The 27,360-nt window shown below is 56.3% G+C and overlaps 1 protein-coding gene across 2 annotated transcripts in view; it reads right to left on the reverse strand.

Annotated features, from left to right (window-relative positions):
* The window catches only part of SHANK2 (SH3 and multiple ankyrin repeat domains 2), a 667,466-nt gene that overhangs the window by 16,188 nt on the left and 623,918 nt on the right, over window positions 1-27,360 (reverse strand). For both annotated transcript variants that reach the window (XM_017887194.1, XM_017887185.1), the window contains exons 17-24: window positions 18,839-18,974; window positions 18,254-18,334; window positions 17,973-17,981; window positions 16,655-16,675; window positions 8,235-8,365; window positions 6,173-6,284; window positions 5,223-5,243; window positions 911-3,317 (exon numbers count right to left, since the gene is read on the reverse strand). In XM_017887194.1, coding sequence (XP_017742683.1) covers window positions 911-3,317; window positions 5,223-5,243; window positions 6,173-6,284; window positions 8,235-8,365; window positions 16,655-16,675; window positions 17,973-17,981; window positions 18,254-18,334; window positions 18,839-18,974 — 2,918 coding nt within the window. The remainder of the gene's footprint in view (window positions 1-910; window positions 3,318-5,222; window positions 5,244-6,172; window positions 6,285-8,234; window positions 8,366-16,654; window positions 16,676-17,972; window positions 17,982-18,253; window positions 18,335-18,838; window positions 18,975-27,360) is intronic.

Raw genomic sequence — 27,360 nt, forward strand, 5'->3', positions numbered from 1 at the left:
TCCCCCAATTCCCTCTTGCTCCCCTTCCGTGATCACTGAAAGTTTCTTGAGGCTTCTCCAGAAGCCAAGCAGATGTCAGCATCATGCTTCCCATATAGCCGGCAGAACTTGAGCCAATTAAACCTTATTTCTTTATAAATTACCCAGTCTCGGGTATTTCTTTATAGCAGTCCAAGAAAGATCAAATATAGGCTCCTTCCAGATAGCCTCAGATAGAGCCCTCTGGTTGCATCTAGAAATGACTCCTGACTTACTCTACCTTCAGTTCCAATGGAAATAATGTAAACTCTGCATGATACTGTGAAGGGCTGACATGGACACAGCTGGAGGCTTCTGCCCCTGGGACAGGGTGGGCTGGCAGGGAAGAATGTACTGCACTTGGAGTTTACCAGTACAGTCATGACCCAGTGCCTCCCTAGCCCGCAAACCTGGTAGTGATGGGGGGAGAAGAACCCACACATGTATTCAGACACCTGCACCCGCCGCCCACCCACTCGCTGCCCTCTTGGGGCAGCTGGTCTCCTGCAACCAACTCGAAGCTTGGTTTGGGCTTTGGTGAGGCTCTAAATGGCCTTCTAGGTGGTCCTGGCAGAGATCTGGAGGGCACAGAGGAGAGAGTGGAGCTTCTCTTTGGAAGCCACGGTGGGGAGGGCTTCCAGCAACCTCATTTCATTACAGGTCTTTATGAGGGAGTGCTGTGTCCCACCAGAATGGCTGTGATCATTACTTGGCTGTCCCAGAGTCCAGGAGCATGAGAAAAAGAAGTGTTATTGCATTAACAGACGTGGCCCACACAGGCTTTACGAATTCCCCTCTTCGTGTCCGCTGGGGCTGCTACCCGAGGGCCTTTCCTGGTCAGCAGGGACAGTGCACGCGGAGTGGTGTGCACCTGCACCAACCGCGGACTTACCTTGGAGCGAGGCTGGCGGACTTGGCTCCCATGGGTGAATCCAGTCCTTCCCCCGGCTTGGCTGATTTCTCTCGGTTCATTTGCTGTAGGATAGAGTTCAATTCACTAATAACATTTGCCTTTGGGCCTGAGAGAATCGGGCTTTTGATCTCTGTGACGTCGCCCCACAACTTGGAGGTCCTTGGCTGGAGAACCTTGGCCATCCCAGGCTGGGCGCTGCCCGGCGGGGGCGGGGGAGCGGGCGGGGGGATAACAAAGCTATCTACATCCTCTTCCACGAGCGCGTCTTGATAAAGTGCATTGCTTTTGTGAATGATGGGCTTCATTTTTGGCTTAGGAGGTACTGGGGGTTTGTCAACCATAAATGCTTGCCCATCTGCATAGACTGTGCAGGTGTCCACGTTCTCTCCACCTTCGGAAGACAGGGTGGAGATGCTAGACACGGTGGAGATAGTGCTGGTCGTCTCGAGGTGGTGGTCGCTGCTACTCCGGCTGTCCACCTCCTCGATCCCAGAGTCGGCGACGGCGTCAAAGCTTTCAGGGGGTGGCAGGAATGAGGCAGGCAGACAGTTTGAAAGACTGGCTGGCTTCTTGCTGTCTGCAGAGTTGGTTGGTTGGCTGGAGTTCAACGAAGGGGACTGAGGGATGTCGCTTTTCTTCTGCTTCACTAAGTCTGTGAGAGCCGGGACAGAAGCTGCCCGGTCATCGGGGATATCAAAACTATTTGCAAATTCCAGGGGAGGAGGCAATGGCTCTGTAAAAATAAAATCCTCGTCCAAGTCCACGGATGCCAGAGGGGGAGGAGGGATGCGGAATGGCAAAATCACCGCCTCTTCCATGGAGCCCACCGCCACGATGGTTCTGCCGGGCACAGTGGTGGGCTCGGGGGCAGCGGAGATCTGTAAAGCACCTTCGGTTTCGGAAACACCTTCTGGCACCTCGGACGGCGAGCTGTCTGGCTTCATCTCCACGTCTGCCTTCTCGTCCTCTTCCTGCAGGGCATTGTCCAGCTTAGTGGCGTCCACAGTGTGGACCATCAGCAGGCCAGCTGACTTCTGTTGGGACGTGTCCATGATGTCGATCAGCATGTTCTTCTTGTCGTCGCCCTTCCGGTCTCGGCCCAGGTCGGTCTCGTACTTGTTCTCCGTCTCCTGCCGCCTCAGGGGTCCCCGAGTGTTCTGCCTGGTGACCGTAGGGAAGCCAGCATCTAGGCTCGGCCGCATTTTGGTATCAATGTAAAGAGGTTTGTTGAGGTCAGCCTTGGGGGCCTCCCCTTTGGGTCCCTGCTGAGACTCCTTCATGGCTCGGTCCCTTGCAGAGAGTGCCAGGGCCAGCGGGGAGCTGGGATCAAGCAGCCGCCCTGTGAGTGGGTGGACGTAATTCCCGGGGCCAGCTGTGCCGCTGCTTGTAGGGGGTACTGCTGGGCTGCTCTCAGGCCCCTGGGCTTTGGACGTGGAATTCAGCGGCCTCCCAGCCTCACCCTGAGCACTGGCCTCGGCGCCACCCACGAAATGGTTTTCGGGCTCCCTGGGCGTGGCACCCGGCATGGGGGATGACAGCTGCTCAGCGCTGTCCTCGTCAGCGAAAACCCCCTCCTCAGGGAACATGGAGGGCCGCGTCCTGGGGGCAGGTGGCCCTAGGCCCACATCCTCGTCCCCCAGGTCTGTGGAGAGGAAGGCCGGGGAGTTCCTCCTGGCTTCCAGCCGCTTCTCACGGTCGCGGACTGCTCCGGCGATGGCGGCGGCGAAGGGGCTGCTGACGGTCAGGCTTTCGTCAGCCCGCAGCTGGCATGGTGGCTCCGGGGCCTGGGGGTCGATCTCCATGCTGCTGCCCTGGCTGCTCTTGCCGCTGCTGCTGGTGGACGGCTCCTTCACGATGATGGTCGGGATAGGGATGGAGCACGTCTTCTCGGGGCTGTCCTCCACATTGGACTGCTTCACCAGCATCCCCTTTCGCCTGGCGGGCTTGGCGGGGACATAGACGGCTTTGCTGGCGATCTTCCCCACCTCTGAGTATGGGTTTTCGGGCATCTGGCCCCTCTTGTTGCGGAAGTTGGCCTGTGGGCCAGCGTTCCGACTGTAGAGGTCTTCAGAGTCCAGGGAGTAGCGGTCCAGCTCTCTCCTGAAGTACATCCCCTTCTCCCTCATCATGGTGGCCACAGTGTCGGACCTGGTGGCGGGGGACACCTTGGCGGCAGAATTCTGATTGAACGCAGGCTTAATTGTCCCGTAGACTCTTGGAGTTGGGGACTTGGGGCAGTTGTAAGCGGTGGGGGAAGGTGGTGGTGGGGACGGGGGCACAGACTGTGGTGGAGGGGGGATGTCCTCGGAGGTGTCCGGCATGGACAGGCTTCTGGTGAACTTCAGCATTGGAGGAGCCAGAAACTGCCGCTCTTCCTCTGTTATTCCTACAAGTAGAAGATAGGTTTAGCTTTAAGTCACAATAGCAACAAAGCCTAAGTTCCTAGGAACGTGCGATATGCTACGTCTCCACAAACTCACAAGTTCAGATGATGAACGGGTATTCATGAAACACAGCACAAGCCACAATGCCAAGTGGTTAGTCACATGGCCCATCGTGAGCCGAAGGACAAGAAAGGGAAGAACAGAAAGGCCCTGGGGATGCTGTGAGTGCGCTGCTGCTGCGGGACCTCCAGGCACAGGCTGCAGCAGGGGAGCTCTGTGAGGCCAGGGCAGAAGGGCTCCTGACGCTGAGCTGTGTGCCAGTCTGCGGGCCAAGTGGGCAGCTTGCCTTGGGGCTGCATGTGTGTGTGCGCACGTGTGCCTGTGCTGGCATTGTGCTTGGGGCGGGGTTGGCTAGACCAGGAGGTGTCCTTCCACCACGCCCCTTCAGACATGGTAAGGGCTCCTGGGGGGGTTTTAGGGCAGGGGCCTAAGGCTGTCACCTGTCCATGTGAAATGAGAGCAAAGGGGTGCGGGTACTGCTGTGTTTATGTGACAAGGATGGTGTACAGTCCACCATCCAGATGGCACTTGAGCCCCGCGGCTGCCCAGATGTACAGAGAGGCCTCTGCCACCCTGAGCCAAGCCATCTGCCCACGGTTGGCTGTGTGTGTGCTGGGAGGAGGTGCTTTTCTTCCAGGGTCACGTGAATCCTTTAATTGCCTGACTTCACTGGGCCCCACTAAGGGTTCTGTGTGTCCTGGAGCTCTCTGGACCCTCAGAGAGGTGGATGGCTGGGGAATGCCAGCTCAGAGGAGGGGTCATGTGGGCTCTAGAGCCTGGCCCTGAGGGGAGGGAGCCCAGGTTCCTTTAAAGATCCCGGCCTGGCCGGGCGCGGTGGCTCAATCCTGTAATACCAGCACTTTGGGAGGCCAAGACGGGCGGATCACGAGGTCAGGAGATCGAGACCATCCTGGCTAACACAGTGAAACCCCGTCTCTACTAAAAAAATACAAAAACTAGCCGGGCGAGGTGGCGGGCACCTATAGTCCCAGCTACTTGGGAGGCTGAGGCAGGAGAATGGCGTAAACCCGGGAGGCGGAGCTTGCAGTGAGCTGAGGAGATCTGGCCACTGCACTCCAGCCCGGGTGACAGAGCGAGACTCTGTCTCAAAAAAAAAAAAAAAAAAAAAAAATCCCGGCCTGAGCTAGGAGTAGGATCCTAAGCCAGGCCTCAGTGAGCCCCTTCCGGGTCCCAGTGGCAGCCCTGGAAGTGGTCCTGTCAAGACCCTCTAGAGCAGGGGCTGAGAGCCCAGCGGACCACCATGATCACAGCTGATAGAACCTCATATTGGCACAAAGTATGAGTTGACCTAATGAAAATACGTGGATGTTGAGTGTGTGGGGATGCAGCTGAGGTCCTACAACAGCCAGCAGCGTGGCCTGAGGGTTCTCTGGGTGTGTTGCCTGGGTGTGACTTTACAGACTGTTCAACAGCTCAAGACACAGACACGTCAACAGGAGCACTCAGGGAGAAGGGAAGCGAGACACGCACACACGCACCGACAGACGCACGGCACGGGGATTTCATGTCAGGAGCATGCAGGGTTTTCAAAGAGGTAGCAAAATAAATTACTTGAAATGAAAAAAAAATCCTAGGACAAACTACAATAATTTATTCCAATGAAAACTTCCATTCGATAAGGGTATTCCAAATTTAACATACTCCTTGTGGGAGGACATTTTGGCATTGCAAAGATGGCTCGTTCAAGGCGTTCTCCATTGACCAGTCACTCTGAGTTGGTTGTCTGGCAATTATGTTCCCAAGGAGTACTAATTTAAGAATACACCTTATAAAGTAAACTGGGTTACATTCAGATTACAGATTCCAAACCATAAGGGTTCACTAACCTGATAGAAAGATTCTGCTGTCTGACAGGAGGAAATCAGTTGTTATTAACCAGTAACCGCAAGACAAATACGCAGCTCTCCCTGAGTTTGCTGGTGCAGGGGGAGCTTTAAGCACAGCAGACACCACCTCCATGGCCACTTACTGCCTAGTGCCTGCCTACAGTCATCCACCTCAGACTCACAAGCACACTGCGCTTCTGCACAGCAGCCCAGAGGCATTTCCAGAACACACAGGACAGTGCCCCTGGGGTGGGCGGGGCAGACCAGAGTCCCAGGGTTGCCCCCACAACTCTCACAGGGCAAGGGCCTTAGCTGCTATCAGAATTGACACAATAAAGGCAATGCTGAATTATCTCACAAAGGGACTGTCTCAAAGGGTCAAGTGTGACCTTGTCTCAAGGTCAAGTGTACTTTTGCCTGCAACAGAGTCAACAGGAATAATTGTGACATTAAGAAGAAAGGAAGGCAGTTTTCTGCAACACACAGTACATTATTTCATTAGCATTCGAGACCCTGACCAGACCACCCTTGGAAGTATATCTGCTGAGCTCATCCTCCAGGCCTGGTGGTGGCCGGGGAATGCAGGGAACCCACTTGCCCTTCCCACCCTGAGCAGGGCAGGTGGGGCAGGGGGGCTGGCTCGGACCACCCTGCCCCCCCGCCCCTTTACTCTGCTGGAATTATACAGATAACTGGGCTTCAAGATTACAGAAGCCACAGTGGATTTTGTGTCCTTCAGAGGGCATAAGTTTCATGCCACTCAGATGTTCCAATGGCTCCCTGGTGGGCAAGGCCAGGTTCCTGCCCGCTGGTAGGTAGGCTGGCAGGGCCTTGCTGGGGTGAGACGCCAAGCCAACTGTGGCAGGCCCAGGGGTCAGAACTCCCGAGGAGCTCTAAAGCTGTTTGAAAGCCCAGGGGCAACTTCTGTGGGGGAGTGCCATGCTTCTTACCTATTGATTTCTGCCTTCGCATCGTACCTCGAGGGATGCCCAGAAATGGGGCTTTTGGGCTCCCAGGAACAGTGGGCGTCATCACGGCGATTCCTTGGCGTTCATACACAGACTGCAAACCGGAGAGCCTAGGGTGAGATGCAGCCCTGGCCAGCCCTCACCCAGGGTCACAGGGCCCAGAGGCCACAAGGGAACGTCTGTCACTGTGGCTTCCCCAAGCTGCTTCTGGAGCCACCTCAAATCTCCAGTGGGGCTGATGAGAACCACAGCACTGAGGACCCAGGAAGGGCCCTCTCTAGGTGCATTTCCTGTTCACTGCAGCTGCTATTGGCCTCTAGCCCTGTTAGGATGGCAGCATGCCCTGTTCCATGGAGATGTGGTCTGCTGCAACACCATTTGCCAGAGCAGCTGGACAGACACGTCTCTCTGAGATGGGGGCCAGGCTGGATGTCCCGTGGGAAAGGGCACAGACTGGTGGGCAGTGGGTTCTGGCCTGGGTCCATATGCTGCTCCCCATGTGCCATGTGACCATCAAGTCCTTCCATAGGAGCTACCGTTTCCTCTTTCATAAAATAGGCTCATGATACTAGCCCCACAGTATGTGCAAAGGCCAACCAGGTATTAGCGTAGTGTGTGCCAGCGAGCGTGAGCAAGCCCTGGAGCTGCTTGGGGGCACGGTGTGGAGTCTGCAGCAGCAGCTGTTCCCGGCCTCCTCCCTCCTCGGCCTATTCCAGGAGGAGCCTAGCGCTCCCCCGCTCCACCTTGGAAGCAGAGTCCTGGTGCTGCCAACCCTTTCGCTTCCCCAGGCTGCTGCTTTGTTTGCAAAACTGAGATGGCTCAGGGCCCCAAACTCGTAGTATTGAAGGCCAACCCAGAAGAATATCAGATGCGGAAGCTCAATGGAAATAATCGTGGGCAAGCTTTTATTACTCCAGCTTGGAGATGCAGTTTCCATGTGTCCACAGCCTCTGTTTGTCTCACTGTATGGCCCTGAGGCTGGAGGGGGAAATTGGGAGGTCGAGGGCACTTTGTCTCAGACACCCCCCAACTAGATGGGGCACATGGGTGCTGCGAAGGACTGAGAACAAAGAGGGAGGCAAGGATGGGCAGGCAGGGCCTGAAGGGGAAGGCCCCTTGTGAAGTTCAGAGGTGATGGGAGGAGGTGTGAGAGCAGATATTTTAATTGTAACCATTAACAGTTGTTTAATGCACATTCCAGAAAAGCCTTGTGGTAAATTTATAATATTTATAGGTGTTACTGTTCAAGAAAAGGCTAGACATAGTGAGGCAGTTTGATACTGGTTCAAAGGGAACACTAAGTTAGGTAAGCAATCACGACAGGTAGGCAGTGCCGGAATCTGACATCAGGCTCAGATGGCTGCCTCTGGAAAATGGAGAAGCAATCCAAGGGTCCAGGAGGCCGCGCCTTCCTCAGGATGTGCCCGGGGGAATCAAGCAGCCTCTGCCCCAGGCCCTTTTTCCAGCTGTGTGCCCTCCTGACTGCCTAGGGAAGGTGACCATGGCATGGGCAGCCTGCTCTAAGCCAGGCACCCACTCTACCCAGCAGACACTGAAGCCTTTCATGGCGCTTCGGGCTCCGAGGACAAGTGCTGCCCAGGATCTTGGAGCACGTAGGGGACTGCCACATGGGATGTGGGACAGATGGCCTCTTCCACACCGGAGCATTTCTGTGCTCTGGGTGGAACAGGAGGCAAGATCACCTCTGTCTGAAGCATGCGTCAAGGCCTCTTACATCCGTGTGTTCACAGGTCCTCAGCAAAGTATGACAGGGGACACCTTTGAGGGTCAGGGCACTGAGTGAGCAGAGGCAGTCAGTGCAGTAAGGGAGTGGCGGGGCTTGGATGTGGCCTGCTCTGTCCCACCACTGTGAGTCTGCACGGACCCGGCTGTTCGTCCTGTGGCTACTTAGATTTGGGCCCCACCTCTGGACAGCATGAACCAGACATGACAGCATGTGCGCCTCAGCTACTGAGACAGCCCACCCACTTCCTGGGTCACTGCCGGCCCCTGCCCCGCGTGGTCCCAAGGTACAGCCACTCACGTTCATGTCTGAGCCCGCGGGGAAGCACCGGCTGCTGGGCCGCTGCTTGATGGTCGCCACCCTTGGTTCCACGGCCATGTTCTCAGCAGCACGGGAGGGCTTGGAGGCCGGGACTATCTCCTCGGGTTTATCTGCAATAGAACCGTGAGGATTGGAGCAGCATCACCAGTGGGGGAAGCTGGGCGTCCATAGGAAAGCACACAGGTGCAGCAGCCACTCCAGCATCCAGAACTGTGCAGGGGGCATTTGTTGCTGCTGTGAGGAGCATGCATGTGCCTCTGCCACATGCATTCCCACTGGGGCATGGGCTCCTTTCCCAGACCTTATCCTTGGAGGCATGCACGAGGTGTGGACATAGAAGACCCTCCACAGCTCTGTCGCCTCCTCGGAAGTGCCCAGCCCGTCAAGGACTCTGAAGCTTTTTGGGACATTTTTTGTTTTGTTTTGTTTTTTTTTTTTTTTTTTTTTTTGAGACAGAGTCTTGCTCTGTCGCCCAGGTTGGAGTGCAGTGGTGCAATCTTGGTTCACTGCAACTTCCACCTCCCAGGTTCAAGCAATTCTCTTGCCTCAGCCTCGCGAGTAGCTGGGATTATAGGCACCTGCCACTACGCCCGGCTAATTTTTGTATTTTTAGTAGAGATGGAGGTTCACCATGTTGGCCAGGCTGATCTTGAACTCCTGACCTCAAGTGATCCACCCGCCTTGGTCTCCCAAAGTGCTGGAATGACAGGTGTTTGGGCCATTTCTTTAGTGGAATCACTTTATTCTTACTAATGGGATTTATTCTTGTGAGGGTTAACCTGACTTTTTGAATTTTTTTTTGTTTGTTTTTTTAAAAAGAGACTCAAAAATATGGTTCCTTTGTAACTGTGATTGCCAAGACATGAGGACCTGCCATCCAAAGCAGTGTGGGTGTTTCAGAAGCCAGGGTGCTCAGGAGCCCCAGGCATTAGTAAGTGTTGCAGAGGGAAGGTCTCTGTTTATTTTCCCCAACGCAGAACCTTCCCATTTCCTTTTAAAAAATGAAAGCCAAAATTTAGTTATAAGGGATCCTTAGCAATTAACAAAAGCTTTTAAAAGGACATTTACAGCACTTTTTTTTTTTTTTTTTACTTGAAAACTGAAGCACATCCTGGAGCTCTCCTGATGCCTTAGCTTCATCTCAGGTATTTGGGATCAGGCATAAGGGTGTGTCTAGGGCTGTTTAAATGCAAGGGCCCTGTGCCACTGAGACCTGGAGAACTGGTCTTCCAGTCCCAATTGTGGAAAAGGTGACTCCAGCTGTACTTCTGAGATGTCACTGGGTTGGGACAAAGCCAGTGCAGTGCCTGGTGGGTGTACCCCATTCTGAGCCTTTGAGACAGCACTGGCCTTACTCCCTGGGGAGAAGCAGGCCATCTAGAACATTCTGCCTTCTGGCCACCCTAAGCCCACTCTTAGCATCTGGTGGCCTCCCATGAAGTGTATGCTAAAGACCTGCCCAGACTTTGAGCCATGGGGCTATTGTGTGGGTCAGAGCTGAGCAGAGTGCAGGGAGGAAGGCCCCCATCTTCAAGTTGTTCTTCAGGATGAGGCGGAAGTTACCTGTCATGGCAGCTTCTCATGGGGAGCTGACCCATGGGCAAAGCTTCCAGAGCCACAGCATGGCTCAGGGTTGTCCAACACGAAGGCATCAGGCTCCTGACAAAGGCAGCCCAGACCAGAGGTCCCCACAACAGAAGTTTGGGGAGAAGAAATGGGGGTGTGCTGGGGACACTGAGCCGGGCACCCTGTCATGGCCCCTCAACCTTGCAGAGCAGCTGAGACGTACGTAACTCTGACACCTGTGGACACTCTCATGGTAGAGTCCGCATGAGGGGCCTGGTTCCAGGCCTGTGTTCCAGACCCTTGGACCAGTCCTGCCCGCACTGGGCCAGAACCTCAGGTCAGTCTATACTTTTTTTTTTCTTCTTTAAGATGGAGTCTCGCTGTCACCCAGGCTGCTTGGCTCACTGCAACCTCCACCTCCTGGGTTCAAGCAATTCTCGTGCCTCAGCCTCCTGAGTAGCTGTGCGCCACCATGCCCAGCTAACTTTTGTATTTTTAGTAGAGATGGGGTTTCACCATGTTGGCCAGGCCGGTCTCAAACTCCTGACCTCAAGTGATCTGCCCACCTTGGCCTCCCGAAGTGCTGGGATTACAGGTGTGAGCCACCACGCCAAGCCATATGTTTTTAGCCTTCAAACAAGGAGGGGGAAGAAAAGGCAGGAGAATGTGCAACAGAGGCCATATGGCTGCCATGCCCAGCACACTTACCATCGGGCCCTTCAGGGAGGCATTTGCCGACCTCTGGCCTGGACCATGTTTCCAGTTGTCAGCAAAATGCCAAGTGTTCACGCAAAGCAAGAAAGCCCTTGCCCCATAGTGTCCGGGCAGCCCAATCTCCCCCCACAGCACTCTCCCTTCATGACCAAGTCCAGCTGACCAGGCCTGCGGGCTCACTGGGCCCCAATGCTGCATCCCTGCGCACGCATTCTCTCCTGTGATTCCTGGACCCACAAGCCCTGCTGGCTCTTTGATGAGCCTGATGCCTCCTTGGGGTCTTGTCATTCCCCCAGTGGATGCTAAGCTTCTGCTCCTCAGGGAACTGGTCAGGCACGGTAGGAAACACTCGATTCTCATCTCACTTGGCAGTGGGGACATCCTGGCTGCGACCTGTGACCCCAGTCCAGAGCCATGCTGTCCTCACCTGTGTTCAAGACCCTCCTCTTCTGCCCTCCTCAGCCCAGCTCCTCCGGCTGCAGCAGGTGCTGCATGGCTGCCTCGTCTCACATTCCCTTTGCTAGGGTCCCTGTCAATCTCTCTGGGCTGCACGGGCCGGGTCCACCTGCCATGGTTCCAGCAATTTGCTTCCTCCAAGGATCCTTTCCCCTCCTAGGGCTGGGGTGGAACTCCTTGGATGGCTGGGGTCAAATTTGTTTCTGTGCAGGCCTCTCTGCCCTGGCCTTGCCCATCAGCTGGGCTGTTCCCCTTTGACTCAGGACCAGGCTGACGCTTGGGTGATCTGCTTTGGCCGACTGTGACGTGCAGCTCCAGCTTGGTCTGTCCCTGGAAGTGGGGGTGCTAGGCAGTGGCTATTCTTTGCCTCAACTGAGATGTGGCCGCTGGTGGCCCCCAGAGTATTTTTCTCCAGTGAAACGGGTTGAGATGTGCCTCCGTCACCAGGGAGTTATGTCCCACAACTGTGGTGAGCCAGGGCACTGTGGGGTGGGGATGCCCCAGACCTGCTTGCTGACAGTGCTGGCCTGGGCCCCTCCTCTGACCCCAGTGGAGGGTGAGGCCTGAGTGGGGTGCAGCAGCATGTACCTCCATGAACATGACCCAGAAGGGATGCCACCAAGTTAGGGGAAGAACAGCTGGAGCCCAACAAAACATCCCATGGGCACATTCCAGGTGGTGAGCTCTAGGGACCCCACAGAATCCAGCCCGCCGGATACTAGCCGGATACTATACGCAGGTGCACACAGGGGAGGGTGCCTTCCTGGCTGCCACCTGCCTGTGCTCAGGCCTGCACCTGTGGAGATGCAGGAAGGCCCATCCGAGCCAGAAACCCCTGGGCATCCCTCCTGTGTCATGAACTCCTTCTGGCTGGACTTCCAGGCTATGGTAAGCTCAGAGGCTAAGGTGGCTGAATAGCTGAGGTGAAGGAAAGTTATCAGCACTGAACATTGACAGAGGTGTCAGACCCAGAAGATGCAGGAGAGCCAAGGCCCTGCAGGGGAAGGCCTGAGCGCAGGTGGGTGTGGGAAGGCTATGGCCAGGCTCCGCTATGCTGTTGGCCATGTCTGGGCACATCAAAGAAGGAGGGACTCTAGGGCGTAACAGCTTTCCTGGGATTATAATTTAAATGAGCCAAATCTTCAAGAAGCTCCTGTTTCCAACTGGGCCCTTCCAGAAGCAATGCGTCTGCTTTTTATGTATTAACAAACTCCGCAGCTGATGAGGCTGGTTCATTTCCATCCACTGCACACTGAGGGTCTGCTGCCTGGCCTCCCCGGGGCACTGCCTTGAATCCTCACATTCCCAAAATGAACAGGCTACAGGCTGTGATTTTAGGACCTCAAGGCCTGTGGCAGGCCTCTTGCCAAATACACCTCATGTAAATGTGTGCCCAGGGTGAAGGACAGGTGTCCTGGTCAATAATGACAACCATCCCTGAATCAGGGGCAGGTTCTGGGCTATCATCCTGTTTCTCATCCTCATGAGAAGCTGGCTGTAGTAAAGGGACTGTTCCCTTGTTGAAGAGAAAACATTTCAGGTCTGAGATGCGTAAGGCCATACAGGGGCAAACCATGGGACCAGGCGGGAGCTGGGGCTGGCATTAGGGTCCCCCGAGCCTTGTGCCTGCCATGTGGATGGGCTGCCCAGCCCTGGGTCCTGGTGGGCAACGGCTGCAGAATGTTTGTTTGGAAATGATTGGGGTCAGCACTGGCACGTTCTGCCTCATCCAGGAGAACCACGAGGCGGGGGTGGGGGCGCCCTTCCCATCATCACAGTCACCACGTCGGAGGGTCAAGTCCCTGCAGGTGCATCCCTGAAGCTGTGGCCACTTTGACTGTGGACGCTTGGTCTCTGTTTTAAACCTTTCCCTTCCCAGTAACCCCAAAACAAACGTTCTTTTGAACCAGAACAGGTGAGAGCAGCCGGGTGTATTGGGGTGACAGGGTCAGGGGCTAGCATTCCTTTTTAAGTTAGAGTTAGTGTAATTCAAATGAAAAAGGAAAACCCTGCATTGGTCCCCTACAGGGGGGTGGGTCCTTCCTGGCCCTTGTCTCTTGGGGACGTGGGCAGTGGGAGCGTGCTGGCCTGACTTGCTTAGTCCCTATCTTGGAGATCTTGTTTACCAGGATATGGAGACTTTTCAGAAAAGCCACAGGACTGCAGATTCCTGCTTCTCATTCTAGACTCCTAAGGATTATGCTTAATTTATAAAAGCTCAGAACTAGGTCTTTATTCAGGGACTCCGGATGAAGGGGATTAGCGAATCCGGCCCCTGGCAGTCTTCAAATGAAGTGCTCAGTGACTGAAAACGAGCCTCAGACAGATTTGAAACTGTCAAATCCCAAAATACTCCAGTGAGGAGCTGATGAAGATGCCCCAGCAGTCACCCATATTTCAGCCCTCTGAGCAAGCGTGTATTCTCTCTAGAAGACACACGTGATGCTGACCAGGCACAGGAAAAAGGGAGGGGAGGTGGTAGCTTTGTCACCTGCCTGCCCTTCCTGTTACCAGAGACCCCCCAGCCCATGAGCTGACTCTGGACCAAGGGCTGACTTCCGTGCAGGTTCCCCTGATAGGGGGCACGAAGCAGCGTGCCCCATGCTAGAGAAACCTTGCCACTGCTCTGCATCCTCAGCAAGTCACTAAGGGAGTCACCAAATCGAGGAGTGACACAATCCCAGCGTCCATGCTGAGGCCGGGAGGCCCAGGACCACACAGGCACCTGGTGGCCAAGTCTCCTGCTTCCCCAGGTAGGAAACGGGCTCTGCATTGAAGCGACGCTAGGTCCATTGTCCAGCGAGTTCCTTTGCCTGTGGCCACACGGCAGGCCCAGAGCCTGGAAGCCAGCTCCACTGAGGGGCAGAGTGCCCAGCTGTTTCCCCATCGACTCTTCAGAACCTTCTGGGGGAAAGCAGCAGACCAGACCCTGAGGAGGGCTGCATAGGGCTGCTCCAGCTCTTCAGCTTTCCATGGTCTGCTTCACAACCTCTGAGATGATCCAGAGATGATCCAGGGACCCTGTCGGTTCTCAACCACTGCTCTCTCCCCTTATGTGAGCTTGAAGTGGTCTGTCTACCTCTCTGGAGGTGCAGTGCCACTACATCCTGTCTCTGGGTGAGAGAGTATAAATGTCACTCCATTTCGAAAAGGAAAACACACACATCTGCAGTGCCAGATGTTAGAGGACAGAAGCCGTGTGTGTTAGAAGCAGCGGCTGTTGCCAGCTGGCTGGCCTCTTGGTTTAATCTTCCAAAGAGGCAGTGCAGGGTGGGAAGTATGTGCTTAGACCCTGGTGGACTGGTCCTGGCCCGCAGATCTGAGTCACACACCTTCCAAGGGCTAGAGTCTGAAGGTACAAGTCAGAGGTGCCTGGTAGGGTGGAGGCCACAGTCCCCTTCATGTGCCCGGGGGCAGAGGCCCCACCCCAAATCCTGCCTGACAGCTGGCTTCTGCCTGAGCCCAGCACAGGGTCTGGGGTCTAGGGCAGGTGCTCAGAGAACACTTAAATACTAAACAAAAGATTTTACAGATGGAGAACTGAAAACCTGGGACCATTAAGCAGGGTAAAGCTAGCAGGGACAGAGTTGGGATTTGAGGTGCTTTGCCAGGGATGTTAAGATAAATGACCATGCACCGGGGGGCTTAAAACAATGGAAACATATCCTGCACAGTTCTGGAGGCTGGAAGTCCAAGGTCAGGTTCCTTCAGAGGGTCTGGGGAGGATGAAATCCATGGTGTTTCTTGGCTTGTTCCTTCTTTACAAGGACACTTCACTGGATTTAGGGCCCACCCGAGTCCAGCATGACCTCATCTTGATTAGATCTGCAAGGATCCTATTTCCAAATATGGTCCCATTCACAGAACTTTGGGGGTCACTTTTCAACTCAATACAACTGCAAAGGCCTGACTTTTGTTCCACATGGCCTTTCTGAAGTGTGGTGAGTGCTTTTTCCGAGAGGCCAGGCTTCCCAGAGACGGGTGGAGGCAGCACCAGGGTCCTGGAGCATTTGCCACGCACCCAATGTGTGCTCCACACTTCGCATGTGCAACGTGGGATGCACTCAATGGCCCGGGAGGCAGGGGCTGTCGGTACCTCTCGGTGTCTTCAGTCCCCAGCTGGACCCCCCCCCCCCCCCCCCCAGTGTGACCAGGCCGGGCCACGGCTGCTGGTCCCTTTGGGGTCTTCCTGCCCCCACCCCTGCCCCCGTTATAGCTGGGGTTGGGGCTCTGGGGCATTTAAGCTCAAATTTGTAGTCAGGTTCTCTTGCTCAGACGGGAGGTGGATGTTCTCTCTCTGGAGCTCCTGGCCGTGCTATGTGTGGACTCTGCCTGGCCGTGCAGGCTATGCCTCTTATCTTCTGATGCCACCCTGGGGAGGAAGGGCAGTGTGGATGGGGCCAGGTCCCAGCAGGCCACAGGCGCCCACAGCGGCTCAGCCACCTGAGTCCCGAACTGTTCTCCCTGACAAGGGACTTCTGTTGTCCCGCGCTGTTCTGACAACCGGGTCCCTGGCACCCGTGGTGGGGGCATCTTCCTCGGGTAGGTGATGAATAGAGGCCATTCCTGTGAGCTGGGGTTTGGCCTTGGATTGAAGGGGCGTTCACACAGAAACGTCATTGCACGACATAGAAGGGTATTCTGTATCCCGGGCGTCCACATCCTCGGCACAGCAATGGGGCCTAGAAAGCCTGCTGGGAGTTTTCTGGGCAGCCGTAGGATGCTGGTGCAAGCCCAGGGCTGCTGCACAGAGGCCACTGGGATGACACAGGCGGGGGCGGTAGGCAGGGACAGCCAGGGGAGGAGGCAGTGGTGGTTCTATGCCCACTTCACCCATTCTCATCTAACATGACTGGGACACAGTTAAGATGTGCCTTAGGGCCAGTGCCTCTGGCCAGATGCTAGGGGCCTCCCAACTCCAAGAGATGAATTAAAAGCTGGGAGTGCTGCTTTTAATTGTTGGGGGAGCTGTGTCCAGCAGCAGGCGAGCAGTACCCCCAGTGTGCTTGCTGCTGTGAAAGGGGGGGACCCGAGTCTATCTGGGGCCTGCAGTCCGCCTGCCCACTCCATGGTGACTGCCAGTCTCCCACTCCACACCAGCCCTGGGTGGGGAGGTGTAGCCAAAGAGCTCACCCTGCTCCCTTCTCCCCCCAGTGCCAGGCACAGGGCACAGGGCAGCCTCTTGGGGAGTGGGTGATTTCTGGGCCTTAAAGGGAGGCAGTTCCTGCCCACCACAAAGGGTTCCTGAGGGTCAGGAATGCAGCCAGGGGCTCTGCTCGCCTGCAACCCCCCATCCAGGGAGCCCCATGTGATTCAGGCCCCTGGGAGGCCTCATAGACAGAGCTTGAAGGCTGCCCAGCTAAGACCAAACAGGGGTCCTGCCAGCTTCACGGTCATGACGATGTGAACACAGGTCAGGGAAGAAACACAGGACACGCTGGGGAATCACAGACAGGAGAAGCCAAGCAGAAAAAACAGACAGACGGATGTGCTCCAGGGTGGGGCTCCTCGGGCAGGACCAGGTGGGAGAAGGCAACACAAGGCTTTGCGGCACACTCAAGACTGCACGGCGTCACAAAGGAGGTTTCTGTTCCACGGGGGGGCGGGCTGGGGTGGGGGGGGTGATGGGCAGGGGGCTGAGACAGATACCGGGCCTCCCTTACCCTTCTTCTTCCGGACTGAGGCTTGCAAACAGAAAGGGGAGCGCCGTGAGCCACCAGGATGCAGCGCCCGCCCGCAGCCTACACTCGGGCCTTGTCAGCTCCGGGCGCCTCAGGAGCAGGCTGGGCCGGCACTGGGGCAGCGGGCAGGGGCTGTCTGGAACGCTGCAAACGCACACTGCGCTATCCACAGAACAGCAAACCTTGGCTGCCCGCACAACTCTGTCCTGTCTGCCTTGCTCGTTAACCTACTGCCTGGCAGTGGAAAGGGGCTTTCCTTCTTCCTCAGCACCTCTTGTCCCACCAGCACCCTGCCAAAGTGGGGGATGAGTTCTCAGAGCAGACATGAGCAGAGGTGGTGGGGCCAGCCTTTAGAGTGCATCTGTGGCCTTTCCTGCCTCATTGCTTTGTTTCTTGACCGAGCTGAGCTCGCGGGGGCACCCCTTGGAAAGATGAGAGCTGCAGGGTTTGTCCCTCAGGCGAGCCCCAGGACAGGCCTCTGTGGAGAGGGCGTGGGGGCTGGCCACCTCCTCCATCAACAGTGAGGCTGGGGCATGTGGAAGCGGGTTTCCCATGCGGGGCACTACTGGTTCTGGGTGGGTGGGGCAGTGCCACTGCAGGGCTGCTCTTTTGGATTGAGGCCTCATGCCTGGCCGCCCTCAGCACCCTTGGCCGAGGAAGGATGACTACTGCTTCACCACTGTGGCAGCACTTGCTAGACCCCTCTCGGGAAAGCTGCCTGTGCCAGGAGTGCAGGGAGGACAGGGCCTGTGAGTGAGAGTACCGGTCGGGGCTTGGCTCTCAACCTCCTGGGCCAGCTGGACTGGACCGTGGGCCTTGGGCAGGGGCTCATTTCTGTGACCATGTAAGCTGCCTTCACCAGCTCCAATTTGTGCTCCAGTGGAGCAAACAATTCCACCCACACGCCATCTCTGTGTTTCAGAGCCACCCTCTTTCCAAAGGTGTCCCTGGGCTCCATGGTGACTCCCCGGAACAGGATCCTGCGTGGCCAACATGGCCCACGTGGCTGCTTGTCGCCCTTCCTCTGTCTACAAGATGGAGTCAGAGGGCCAGAGCCTCTCTCTGTTCCTTGCAGACCTTATACAAAGGTGCCGGGAGCTCCCTAGGCCTGCTGTGCAGACCGGACTGCTCTGCCAAGCCCACGCTATCTACACAGATCCCCGGAGGATGGAGCCTTCTGGTCTGAGCCACATGGGGAGCAGCTCGCGCAGGCCTCTGAGGCCTGGGCTGAGATGGATGTTGGTGGGGGTGCCCTAGACAGCAGGGGGAGCTGCTTTGGGGACCCAGTGGGGCTGCTTACCTTTATCCACTAGTGAGAGGCCCAAAAATTCAAAACAAAACAATGTTAGATAAACAGAAAAGAGGAAAGGCAGGACTAGCAACAACTCCCCGCGAGGCTCCGAGGGAAGTGCACACGTGGGGCTGCTGGGCATGCAGGGGCACTTCCTGACACACGTCTGGGCACGGGGGCAGGAAGGGGGTAGCAAGCAAGCATGGGGTCATGCACAGCCTGCTGCTTTGCAAAGGGCAGCTCAGGGACAGGCATGGCGACTATGGGGCTGGGCCGGGTGTGTGACTTACCAAGCTCCTCCAGCTCTGAGGTCATGGACTTGGAGCGCAGGGTGAGGGCCGTGGTCGGTGCTCGCTTTGGAGGCGGGGGAGCTGGAGGGCAGAGGAGAGATGGGTGTGAGACCCCAGACCATGTTTCCAGACATAGGAATAAGGCCAGCGGTGGCCCTGTGGCTGGCAGGTGGGTCTCAGGCTGTTTGGCTGCGGTGGTCAGGGATTGTGCAGGTGTGCTTATGATGGGACAGGACTGGTGCTCAGGAGGATCTTGCTGTATCTCTGAACTGCAGTGCAGAGCCTGCCCTCTCATGGGTGGGCCTGGGCAGGGGGAGGGAGGGGACGGGACACTGAGTCAGAAGCCTGCGGAAGGGACACCTGCTAGTGACTAAAAGGGCACTCCTGGTGGATGTGCCGGCAGCCTGTGAGCCCCAAGTCATTGTCATGGGCTCTGGCGGCAAATTCCAGCCTTGTCCCTGTTCCTGGGCTCTCAGAAGTGTGGAATCAGCTGGAGAGAGGGCCCACTGCCCCCCAGCTATCCTGCCCACCCCCACCCACCCCGGTAGGGCCCCAGGCTGGAGCTGGGCAATGTGGGGCGTGTACCTTTCTTTCTGGCAGTGTCGTCGGGGTCCAGATTCCTGGTCACCGTGACCACTTTAAGGACCAGGTGATTCCCTCCCTGCCGGATCATGTTCACCACCTGCCTGTGGCCGACTTTGACAACATTCTCATTGTTAACCTGTGGGAAGGCGGGGAGGATGGCGTCAGTGAGAGCCAGCGGAGAGCAAGACAGCCAGCACCCACCCAAGGCAGAGACATGTGGGCTCCTAAAAGGGGGGCGAATGCAGGGAAACGAATGGAGTGAGACCGTCATCATTTTGGAAGCAAAGGTGCTTTTGGGGAAACCAGAATGAATGCTGCTGTGACTGTGGGTCACTTAACTGTGGCTCAGGAGGCCAGGGGAAGTGGGGAGGTGGGGAGGCGGGGAGGCCCTCTTGTGACACTGCAGCTCTCCACTGAGTCCTCTACAGCTGCTGTGGAGGAAGGGCTGATTCCTATTTAACCTGAGCATCCTTACCTGCTCACTCTTACAGGCCTGGGGCAATTTTCACGGCCACCAAGAGAGTGCATGTGAAGAGCCTGACAGGCAAGTTCCAGGGCTGGGCTGCAGCGCCAGGCTTTGCATCCTCACAGGAGGAGGAAACGTGGCGCTTAATTGCTTTTCATATATTCTGGGAACGCACATCACACTGACGCGGCCCTTTTCCTCCCACTCCCTCCCTGCTCTCCTGCTTCAGAGGCCTGGGAAGGCAGAAGAGCCTGGCCCAGGAGGGCGCTCACAGAGTAAGGGACCTGTCTCCGTTCTGGCCTGGAGAGCTAGCTGTCCCAGTGCTCCTGGGAAGGTGAGTGGCAGGCTGGGGACCCCCAAGGCTGCCACACTGTGGCCACTGCCCTGCAGTTGAGGAGCTTTTGGTCCCTTTAGGAGCCGGTTACCTCCCCTGCCCCATTTGTTCTCACCATGGCAAATGCACCTAGCACAGAAGTAGGAACGGACTCAGGGTGCCATCCCACAGGCAGAGGTGGGCTGGGCCCTGGCCCTCTGCTGTCTGCTCTTCTCATCTCCCTGAGCAACGCTCAGCAGCAGATGGCCTTGGCCTCTGCCTCCACCTCCCAACCCCACGCCACTCCCAGAGGAAAACCCGAGGGATAGAGACTGGAACTGGGTGGGCGTCTGGGCTGACACTGCCCACCCTGGCTACTGCAGGAATAACCCTTAGTGGTTTTCAAATGTTGCTGTGAAAAGGCCCCGGCCCCACCCCTGCCCACGGAACTGAGCTCCACAGGGGGCCTCTGGCACCTTCATCCCAGCACCTCCTGAATGGGAGCGCAGCCCAAAGGCAGCTGTCTCTAGGGCTCTAGGGGGCAGCAGGGAGGAGGAAGCCCGGGAAGGTGAAGTTTACAGCTACTTTACGCACCACCTTCGAACAAAGAAAAGCACCCTGATGGTAAACAACAGCCAAGAAGGCATGCCCCTTACCAGCCACACTGCGCTGTACGTATGTCCTCCTTGTGCTATGGATTTTCCAAAAACTAAACATCTGGTGTAGCCACAAACAGAAAACATAAAGCCTGGGTGCTGCTTGGTGGATTTTCACAAATCCAACACCCATGTAAGAGCTGGATAGAAGCAGGTACCGCCCGGCTCCCCATACTGTTGACAGGTCCAGGATGTTCCAGTTTCAGTCACCTCCAAGATGGCTGCAGAGCTGTGAGGAGCCCAGGGAGGACTCAGTGGTGCCAGGGCAGTCCCCGTGCCAGCTGCTCTGCAGTCTCTGCTGTGGGACCGGCTCATTCCCACGTACTCAGACCTGCCCGGTTTCAGCAGTGAGTATCCAATGTCCTGGGCCCACTGGACAGCTGGTCACCCTGAACCGCCCTGAAGATATAGTCTTGGGAGCAGGACCATCCTAGTGGGGCCTTGGGAGAGAGGCCAACCTAGAGCGGCAGTGGTCTTTGCAAGGTGACTCCTGGGGCTGTCCCTTTTACTGAGGTTCTCAGAATGTAATTAGGAAAGCAGATGGATTTAGGAAGTAAAGAAGCCAGATCAAGGAAGAGAATGCCGAGAATTCTCGGAGGGCAGACCTCAGCTTGCAGGACCCTTGCTGCTGTGGTACAGACAGGCAACCGAACACAAGCCACACGTTATATTGGTTCTCTCCCCTCCAATCAGCACACCTGGGCAGCGGCTGTTGCTCAGGAATTCATTCATTCATTCACTCAGTCATTCCAGTGTTTCTGTTCCTGGTACCACTAAAAACCATGAGGCACAGGCATTTCAGCTGTCTCTGTCTCCATCTGTGGGAAGTTTGCGTCCTCATGAGGGAGTTTTGGCCAACACACAAAGAAGTGAACACATAACTTCAGATGGCTGAGTACCACCTAAGGCGGCAGAGCCAAGTAAAAGGAGACGGAACAGAGGCCTGGACCCACCAGGAAAGAGCAGTGTGAAGTGGAGTCCTGGGGTGGGAATAGGCAAGGAAGCAGTTAGGGGGTCGGGGGCGCAGAAAAGGCCAAGGCCTGAGAGCTGGGCCCAGGATGCCAGGGTGAGGTTATGGGCCAGGGAGTGCTGAGGTCCGATGCAGAGATGAAGCATGTGACCCAAGCAGATGTGAGTATGAGGTACCAAACACATGTGGGGGGCACCGAGACACTGGGGCCTCTAACTGAGATGGAGGAGGCAGGCTGCCCAGGCTCAGGAGTCACGAGGCCAGTGTGTGAGACGTTGGTGAGAAGACCTGACAGTAGGGAGGCCCCAGCTGCCTGGCCACTAGATCCCCAGGGGTCATCCCTTGTAAGGCTGTGGGTAGAGAGGGGAGGACTTGGCCTCACCTTGAGATGGGCTAGGACCAGCTTCCCTGCTCTGGGCAGGCCCCCAGTGCCAGGCCTTGAGAGGGCTCCAACCAAGAAAGTGCATATTACTGCCTGCTCGCTCCTGCCACCCACTGTGGGGCATTCTCTGGATCTGATGCTTGGGAGACTACGGGACTGGCACAGGGATGGGTCGCCGGTCACTGGAGAAGCCAGGCTCAAGTTGGGACCTACTGAGGGCTCGTTGGGCTGATGGGGACTCTAGCAGCCCGGCCGCTTAGGCAAGGAGGGGCTGGGGATGTGGCCTCCGACTGCGGCCTGCTAACCATCACGGCTTTGGGCTCACTCCCTAGAATCCTCATCCTCCAGAATCTCCTGTGGTTCATTTGTGATGGCTGGATGCTGTCCTTCCATGATCTTGGCCAGAGCTGGCCCTTGGCCACTTTAGGGGGAGAAGTTTGTTCCTGTGCCTTGGAAGGGTCAAGGGCCTGGAGAGCCCTTTTCCTCGGAAGTGTCAGAGATAGACATTACTCTTCTCTGGGCAGGGGAGACTGTTTTAGGAAAACGACCAGAGGGCCTCTCAACGACCATGAGCCACCCATGGGGTATTCTCAGGAAGCTTGGCTGTGGGGCCGAGGACCTTGGTGGCCACAGCACCTTCCTTGTCTGTAGCCGACAGCCTGGGTGCACGTTCTGGCGGCACCTCCACACAGTCATGCTGCCCCAGCCAGAGCTGCTCCTGCACGGGGCCAGGCTGGCTGGCCAGATGTGATATCTTGTATCTGAGTCTGCAGAAGCTGCTGTTTCCACCTAACTCCTAATCAGCAGGGCTCCCCAATTCCTTATTCTGTCCCCTGTATCCCTTATAGACCTGCTGCCCTCAGCAGATGGCAGCAAATGGCAGGACCTGCTCAGGAGAGCTCGGAGGAAATGAGGCTCCCATGGGCCCTGGAAACGTCACTTGGCTTCTCTGAAAGCTGATGACAAAGGGGCATACAGGGCTTGCAGGGGTGGAGCTAGGTTTGGAATCAGTTATTGGGCATCTGATGCCCCTCTGACCTCCGGAATCTGTCTCGCCCAGGTCTTCCTAGGTCATGAGCCACTTCCAAACAACGGTGCTTTGGACGAGCTCCCCTGCAGTCCCAGCCCCACCTGGAGGGCCCTCTCTCCCCATTCATGGTGGGATGGTAGCCGGAGAGCCCTGGTCCTGGTGGACCCGCACCCCTCCAGAATCAGCGTATTATTGGGTCCAGAGCCCGTGGGGCCCTGCTGCTTGCTGGGTGCCCGTGGGCAGGACACCTGCCTCTCTAATGGGGTGTCCTCAGTAAACAGCATGGCTTCCTACCCTGGCAAGCACTTGGGGGCAGGGATGTGGTGCCGACAGGGCCTCAAACCATCCACACACATCCTAGGATGTTCCCTTTGGTCCCTATCCAGCGATTACCAAGGGTCAAATCCCACCCACACAGTGCCTCAGTCAGTTTCAACTTAGCTGTCACAATTTAGAGAGTACAAAACCTTTGCATAAAAAGTCTAGAATTTCAGTTTTCATTGAAAAATCAGAACCCTCGCACTTGGGGAGCTGGGCCTCCCACTTGCATGCGGCACTCTCCCCTGCTGTTAGCTGGGGCTGAGAGAACTGCTGTGCCCACCCGCCCCAGCCTCCTGGGCCGTGACGTCACTTTCTCAGCTTGAGGGGGCATTGAATTTGTGGCTCTTGCCAGCCACCAGTGAAACAGAAAACTGGTATCACTGCCTTTGATGCCATCTGCATTTAGAATTTTGGGAAGGGACACATTGAACTCTGCACAATGCTGGTCGCAAAAGCAGTCCAGGTGACATTCATGAAATTGATTTCTATTTCCTAGGGAAGCTGCAGATGACTGGGGAGCCCTGTATCAATCTAAGCTTCCCAAGCCAGTCTCCTGTGGCAGAGCTTGGCTCTCAAAAAACACTGACCTTGTGACCAAAATCTTTCCCCTGCAGAAGGAGAGGGATGTCTACAAGGGGCCTTCAACAGCCTCTCGGAGCATGAGGAGGAGGCAGAATGGGGGAATGTCATGTGGGTGCTGGGGCAGAGGCAGGCGGCCACCCTGCCTGTCACCACTCTGCATTACCCTGAACCCTAGATGCAGGCCCAGTGGACAGACATGGACATGAGGTCTGGAGGGGTCTGTGGGGGACCCCAGCTCAAACTTGGGCTTGCAAAAGCCACTAAAGTGGCTCTGAATCTTGCACTTAATATAGAAACATTGTTTCCATCAATGAAGAGCCAGTTCCAGCACCAAGCATGTGGTCCCAGTGATGCGCGTTTGTAATTAGACTCTAAATACCATCAAGGCACTAAAAATGCCGACTTCCCCAAAGCAGCTGGGGCCGGGAGGCACCCGCAGGAGTGGGGCTTGTGACTTTTCGGGGTGTTTAGAGGCTCTGCAAATGATCTCAGACCAGTAGTAACTCCTGCAACACACATTTGCTCTGCACCCCTCCACGGTGTGGTTTAGATTCTTCCAAGAGGGCACAGGCCATGAGAGTGTGCCACAGGGACCTCCATCATACAGGCCCAGGACAGGAAGCCCCCTTGGTGAGAACCTGGCCGCACTGACAGCCTGTGCCCGGCTCTGACCTCAGGCAATGAGAGCCTGCCTATCGGGAACACCACAGGGCACCAGGGCTCATGGGGGTGAATGGTGCCCACATGCTGCTGGGCACACACCTGCCCTGTTCCCCCTCAACTGAGCATAGAGAATCCATCCCGACTTTCTGCCCACACTGACCTTTCCCGACAGAATGCTCAGCACCCCTCCCCACATCCCACCCCTCTAGTTTCCCCTAAGGCCGCCATCAGAGCTAAGTCCTGGGGCAGGGCAGAGTCTGCCCCCTGCCCTACCCTGCCTACTGGTGCATCATCTCTGTGTCCCTGAACACTTGTTCTGGACTGAACTGTGTCCTGCCCAAATTTATATGCTGGAGTCCTAATCCCCAGTATCTCAAAATATGACCTTATTTGGAAAGAGGGTCTTTGCAGATAGTCAAGTTAAAAAAAGGCCATTAGGGTGAGTCTAACCCAGGTGACTAGTGTTCTTATGAAAAGGGGAAATTTGGGCTGGGTGTGGTGGCTCACACTTGTAATCCCAGCACTCTGGGAGGTCATGGTGGGCAAGCTGCTCAAGCACGAGTTTCAGACCAGCCTGGGCAACATAGTGAGACCCCATTTCTACAAAAATTACAAGTTAGCCTGGTGTACTGGTGTGTGCCTTTGGTCCCAGCTACTTGGGAGGCTGAGGCAGAAGGATCACCTGAGCCCTGGAGGCCGAGACTGCAATGAGCTTTGATTGTGCTACTGCACTCCAGTCTGGGCAACAGAGCGAGACCCTGTCTCAAAAGAAAGGGAGTCAGGGGAGTCTGGATATAGAGACATGCACACAGGGAGAAGGCGCCATGAAGGCTGGGATCAGGGTGGTGCTTTGAGATGCTAAAGGTTGCCAGGAAACTGCCAGCTCCTATGGGAGAGGCCTGGAAGATTTCCCTCACAGCCTTAGAGGGAAGCCATGCTACTGCCACCTTGATCTCAAACTTCTGGCCTCCAGAGCTGTGGGAGAGTCCCTGTCTGGTCGAAGCTGCCCACCTGCAGTGCTCTGTCACCAGGCCTATGCCGTGCCCGGCCTTCTTGGCCAGCACCCTGAGGACTGTTCTATAGCAGCCCTCAGCCACAGTGCATCTCTGTCTGCTGCCCACTGAGGCTCACCTGCCCCTGCAGCAGCAGCTGTTGCCCAGGCAGTGGCACAGGTCTCCAGCGCTGCCCAATGTGAGCGGACACTGATTGGGCCACAGCCTTGGCTCTTGGTCCCATGACCTCCCCCAGGGGCCCAGTGTGGGAACACTGGCTATTGGCCTCAGAGCAAAAATGGCCCCGAGTCCTGTTTATCCTGTTGAGGAGGGGCTCCCAGCATGGAGCTCTGCACTCTTCCTTGTAAGAGCTCAGAGCACGGCCAGCCGGCATGCGGCTCTGCCTGGGTCTTCAGCATTGGTGTGGCCTTCGGGGCAGCCTTCCTCAGCTCCCCGCCCCCTCGCCCCGCCTGCCTTTCAGCTCTGACTCAGCCCACCCTGCTGGCCACGAATGGAAGCTGAGGACTTGCAGCGGCTGTGTGTCTGTGTCCCCCCCAGTCCATGTGTCGAAACCCTCACTGCCAGTGTGATGGGGCTGGGAGGCAGGGACTCTGGGAAGTGATTACATCAGGAGGCGGAGCCTTTGTTAACAGGATTAGTGCCCTTATAAAAGGGATCTTGGAGCAACCCTTTGCGTCCTGTGAAGAGAAGATGGCTTTCTGCAAACCAGTTTGCCGGCCAGTGCCATGATCTTGGACTTCTGGTCTCCCGAGCTGGGAGAAATAAGTGCTGTTTAAGCCACCTGAGCTGTGTATTCTGTTGCGGCAGCCCAAATGGACTAAGAACTCAAGTGACAAACCATAGCTGTGCCTACTTTCCCAGGAGGCTAGCCACAGCTGCTCCTGTGGGACGGTTCCCATCTCCCATCCCCTGCAATTACGTATATTGTACCAGGCTTGGGATGGGGAGGGAGGAGGTGTCTTGGCCAGCAGGTGACCCAGGAGTGACTGGTCTCAGTTAAAGGGAAGCTGGGAGGCAGGGACTGGAGGAGCAGACCCCGGGACCGCAATCCACCCAGACCTGCAGAGATGGCAAAGGCAGCTCTGGCATGCAAAGGCCACAGCCCCCAGATGCTGCTGCTGCTGTTAGCAAACCCAGGGTCAAGGCTGGTGGCTGGGGCATCTTAAAGGTCCTGGGGAAAGGGGTGTTGTGAGGGGGAACTCAGAGGCACTGCCATTGGAAAATGACTGCCGGAGCCCTGGGAGGGAGTGGGCAGTGCAGGCTGGAGGCCACAGCCCTCCCACGCTCTTGCTTGTAACAGAGCTTCTGCCCTTCCCCACCCCACAGAGGTCCTATCGAAACTGTCCCCTTTAGCAGGGCTAACTGAGGCATGTAATGTGGGTCCCTGAGAAGAGATCGTCTTTCCTGCCTCTACCAGTCCCCCCACCCCCAAGTTTCTGCCACTGGACCCAGATGTCTGTGAGGCCTCTGGATACAGATCCTGTCCCTCCCTTCCCTGCTCCTCTCTCCTCTGTCCAGGAGCTGGGGGAACCCGTCTGCAGGAAGAGGGTTTCCTCCAGGATGGGTCCATGTCACTGTCTTCTACCTTTAGGGGAAGTGTCTCTGCCTTGTGCGAGTCATAGCACAGTGAGTCCTGGAGGTTACTGGAGTCCTCCCTGGGTTGGGCACACAAAGGGTGCAGCCCATGCTCCCAGCTGCCTTCCCCTTTCCCGGTGAAGAGGAAGTAAGTGTGACTCCATTTTCCGGACAGAAGCTGCACAGCCACGTGAAGTGGCAGCGCCTACTCCTTGCTGCCTCAGAGCCAGCCCCAACCAAAGAGGCTGCTCCAACTTCCCGTCGACCATGCTGGTCTTAAGTTCTCATCCTATTCTGCAAAATAAACAAGCTTTGGATGAAGTCCTTCCCCAAAAGTAAGAAACATACCAAGGTCAAAGCTGTGCGCTGTGTGGCTTTCCGTTTTTGTGCACCTGCTCCCTGTGTGAAGGTGAGCACTTTAACAATGAGGCAGGAGGATGCCAACGGAGTGTGCCCCAATGCCCATCAACACTTCTATGGGAAGAGTGGGGCAAAGGCACATGGCTGGCAACTCAACTCAACGTAAAATTAATTGATAAGACCAGCAAGCA

This window comes from Rhinopithecus bieti, unplaced genomic scaffold (genome assembly GCF_001698545.2).
Source record: "Rhinopithecus bieti isolate Rb0 unplaced genomic scaffold, ASM169854v2 scaffold_1014, whole genome shotgun sequence".
Taxonomy (NCBI): domain Eukaryota; kingdom Metazoa; phylum Chordata; class Mammalia; order Primates; family Cercopithecidae; genus Rhinopithecus; species Rhinopithecus bieti.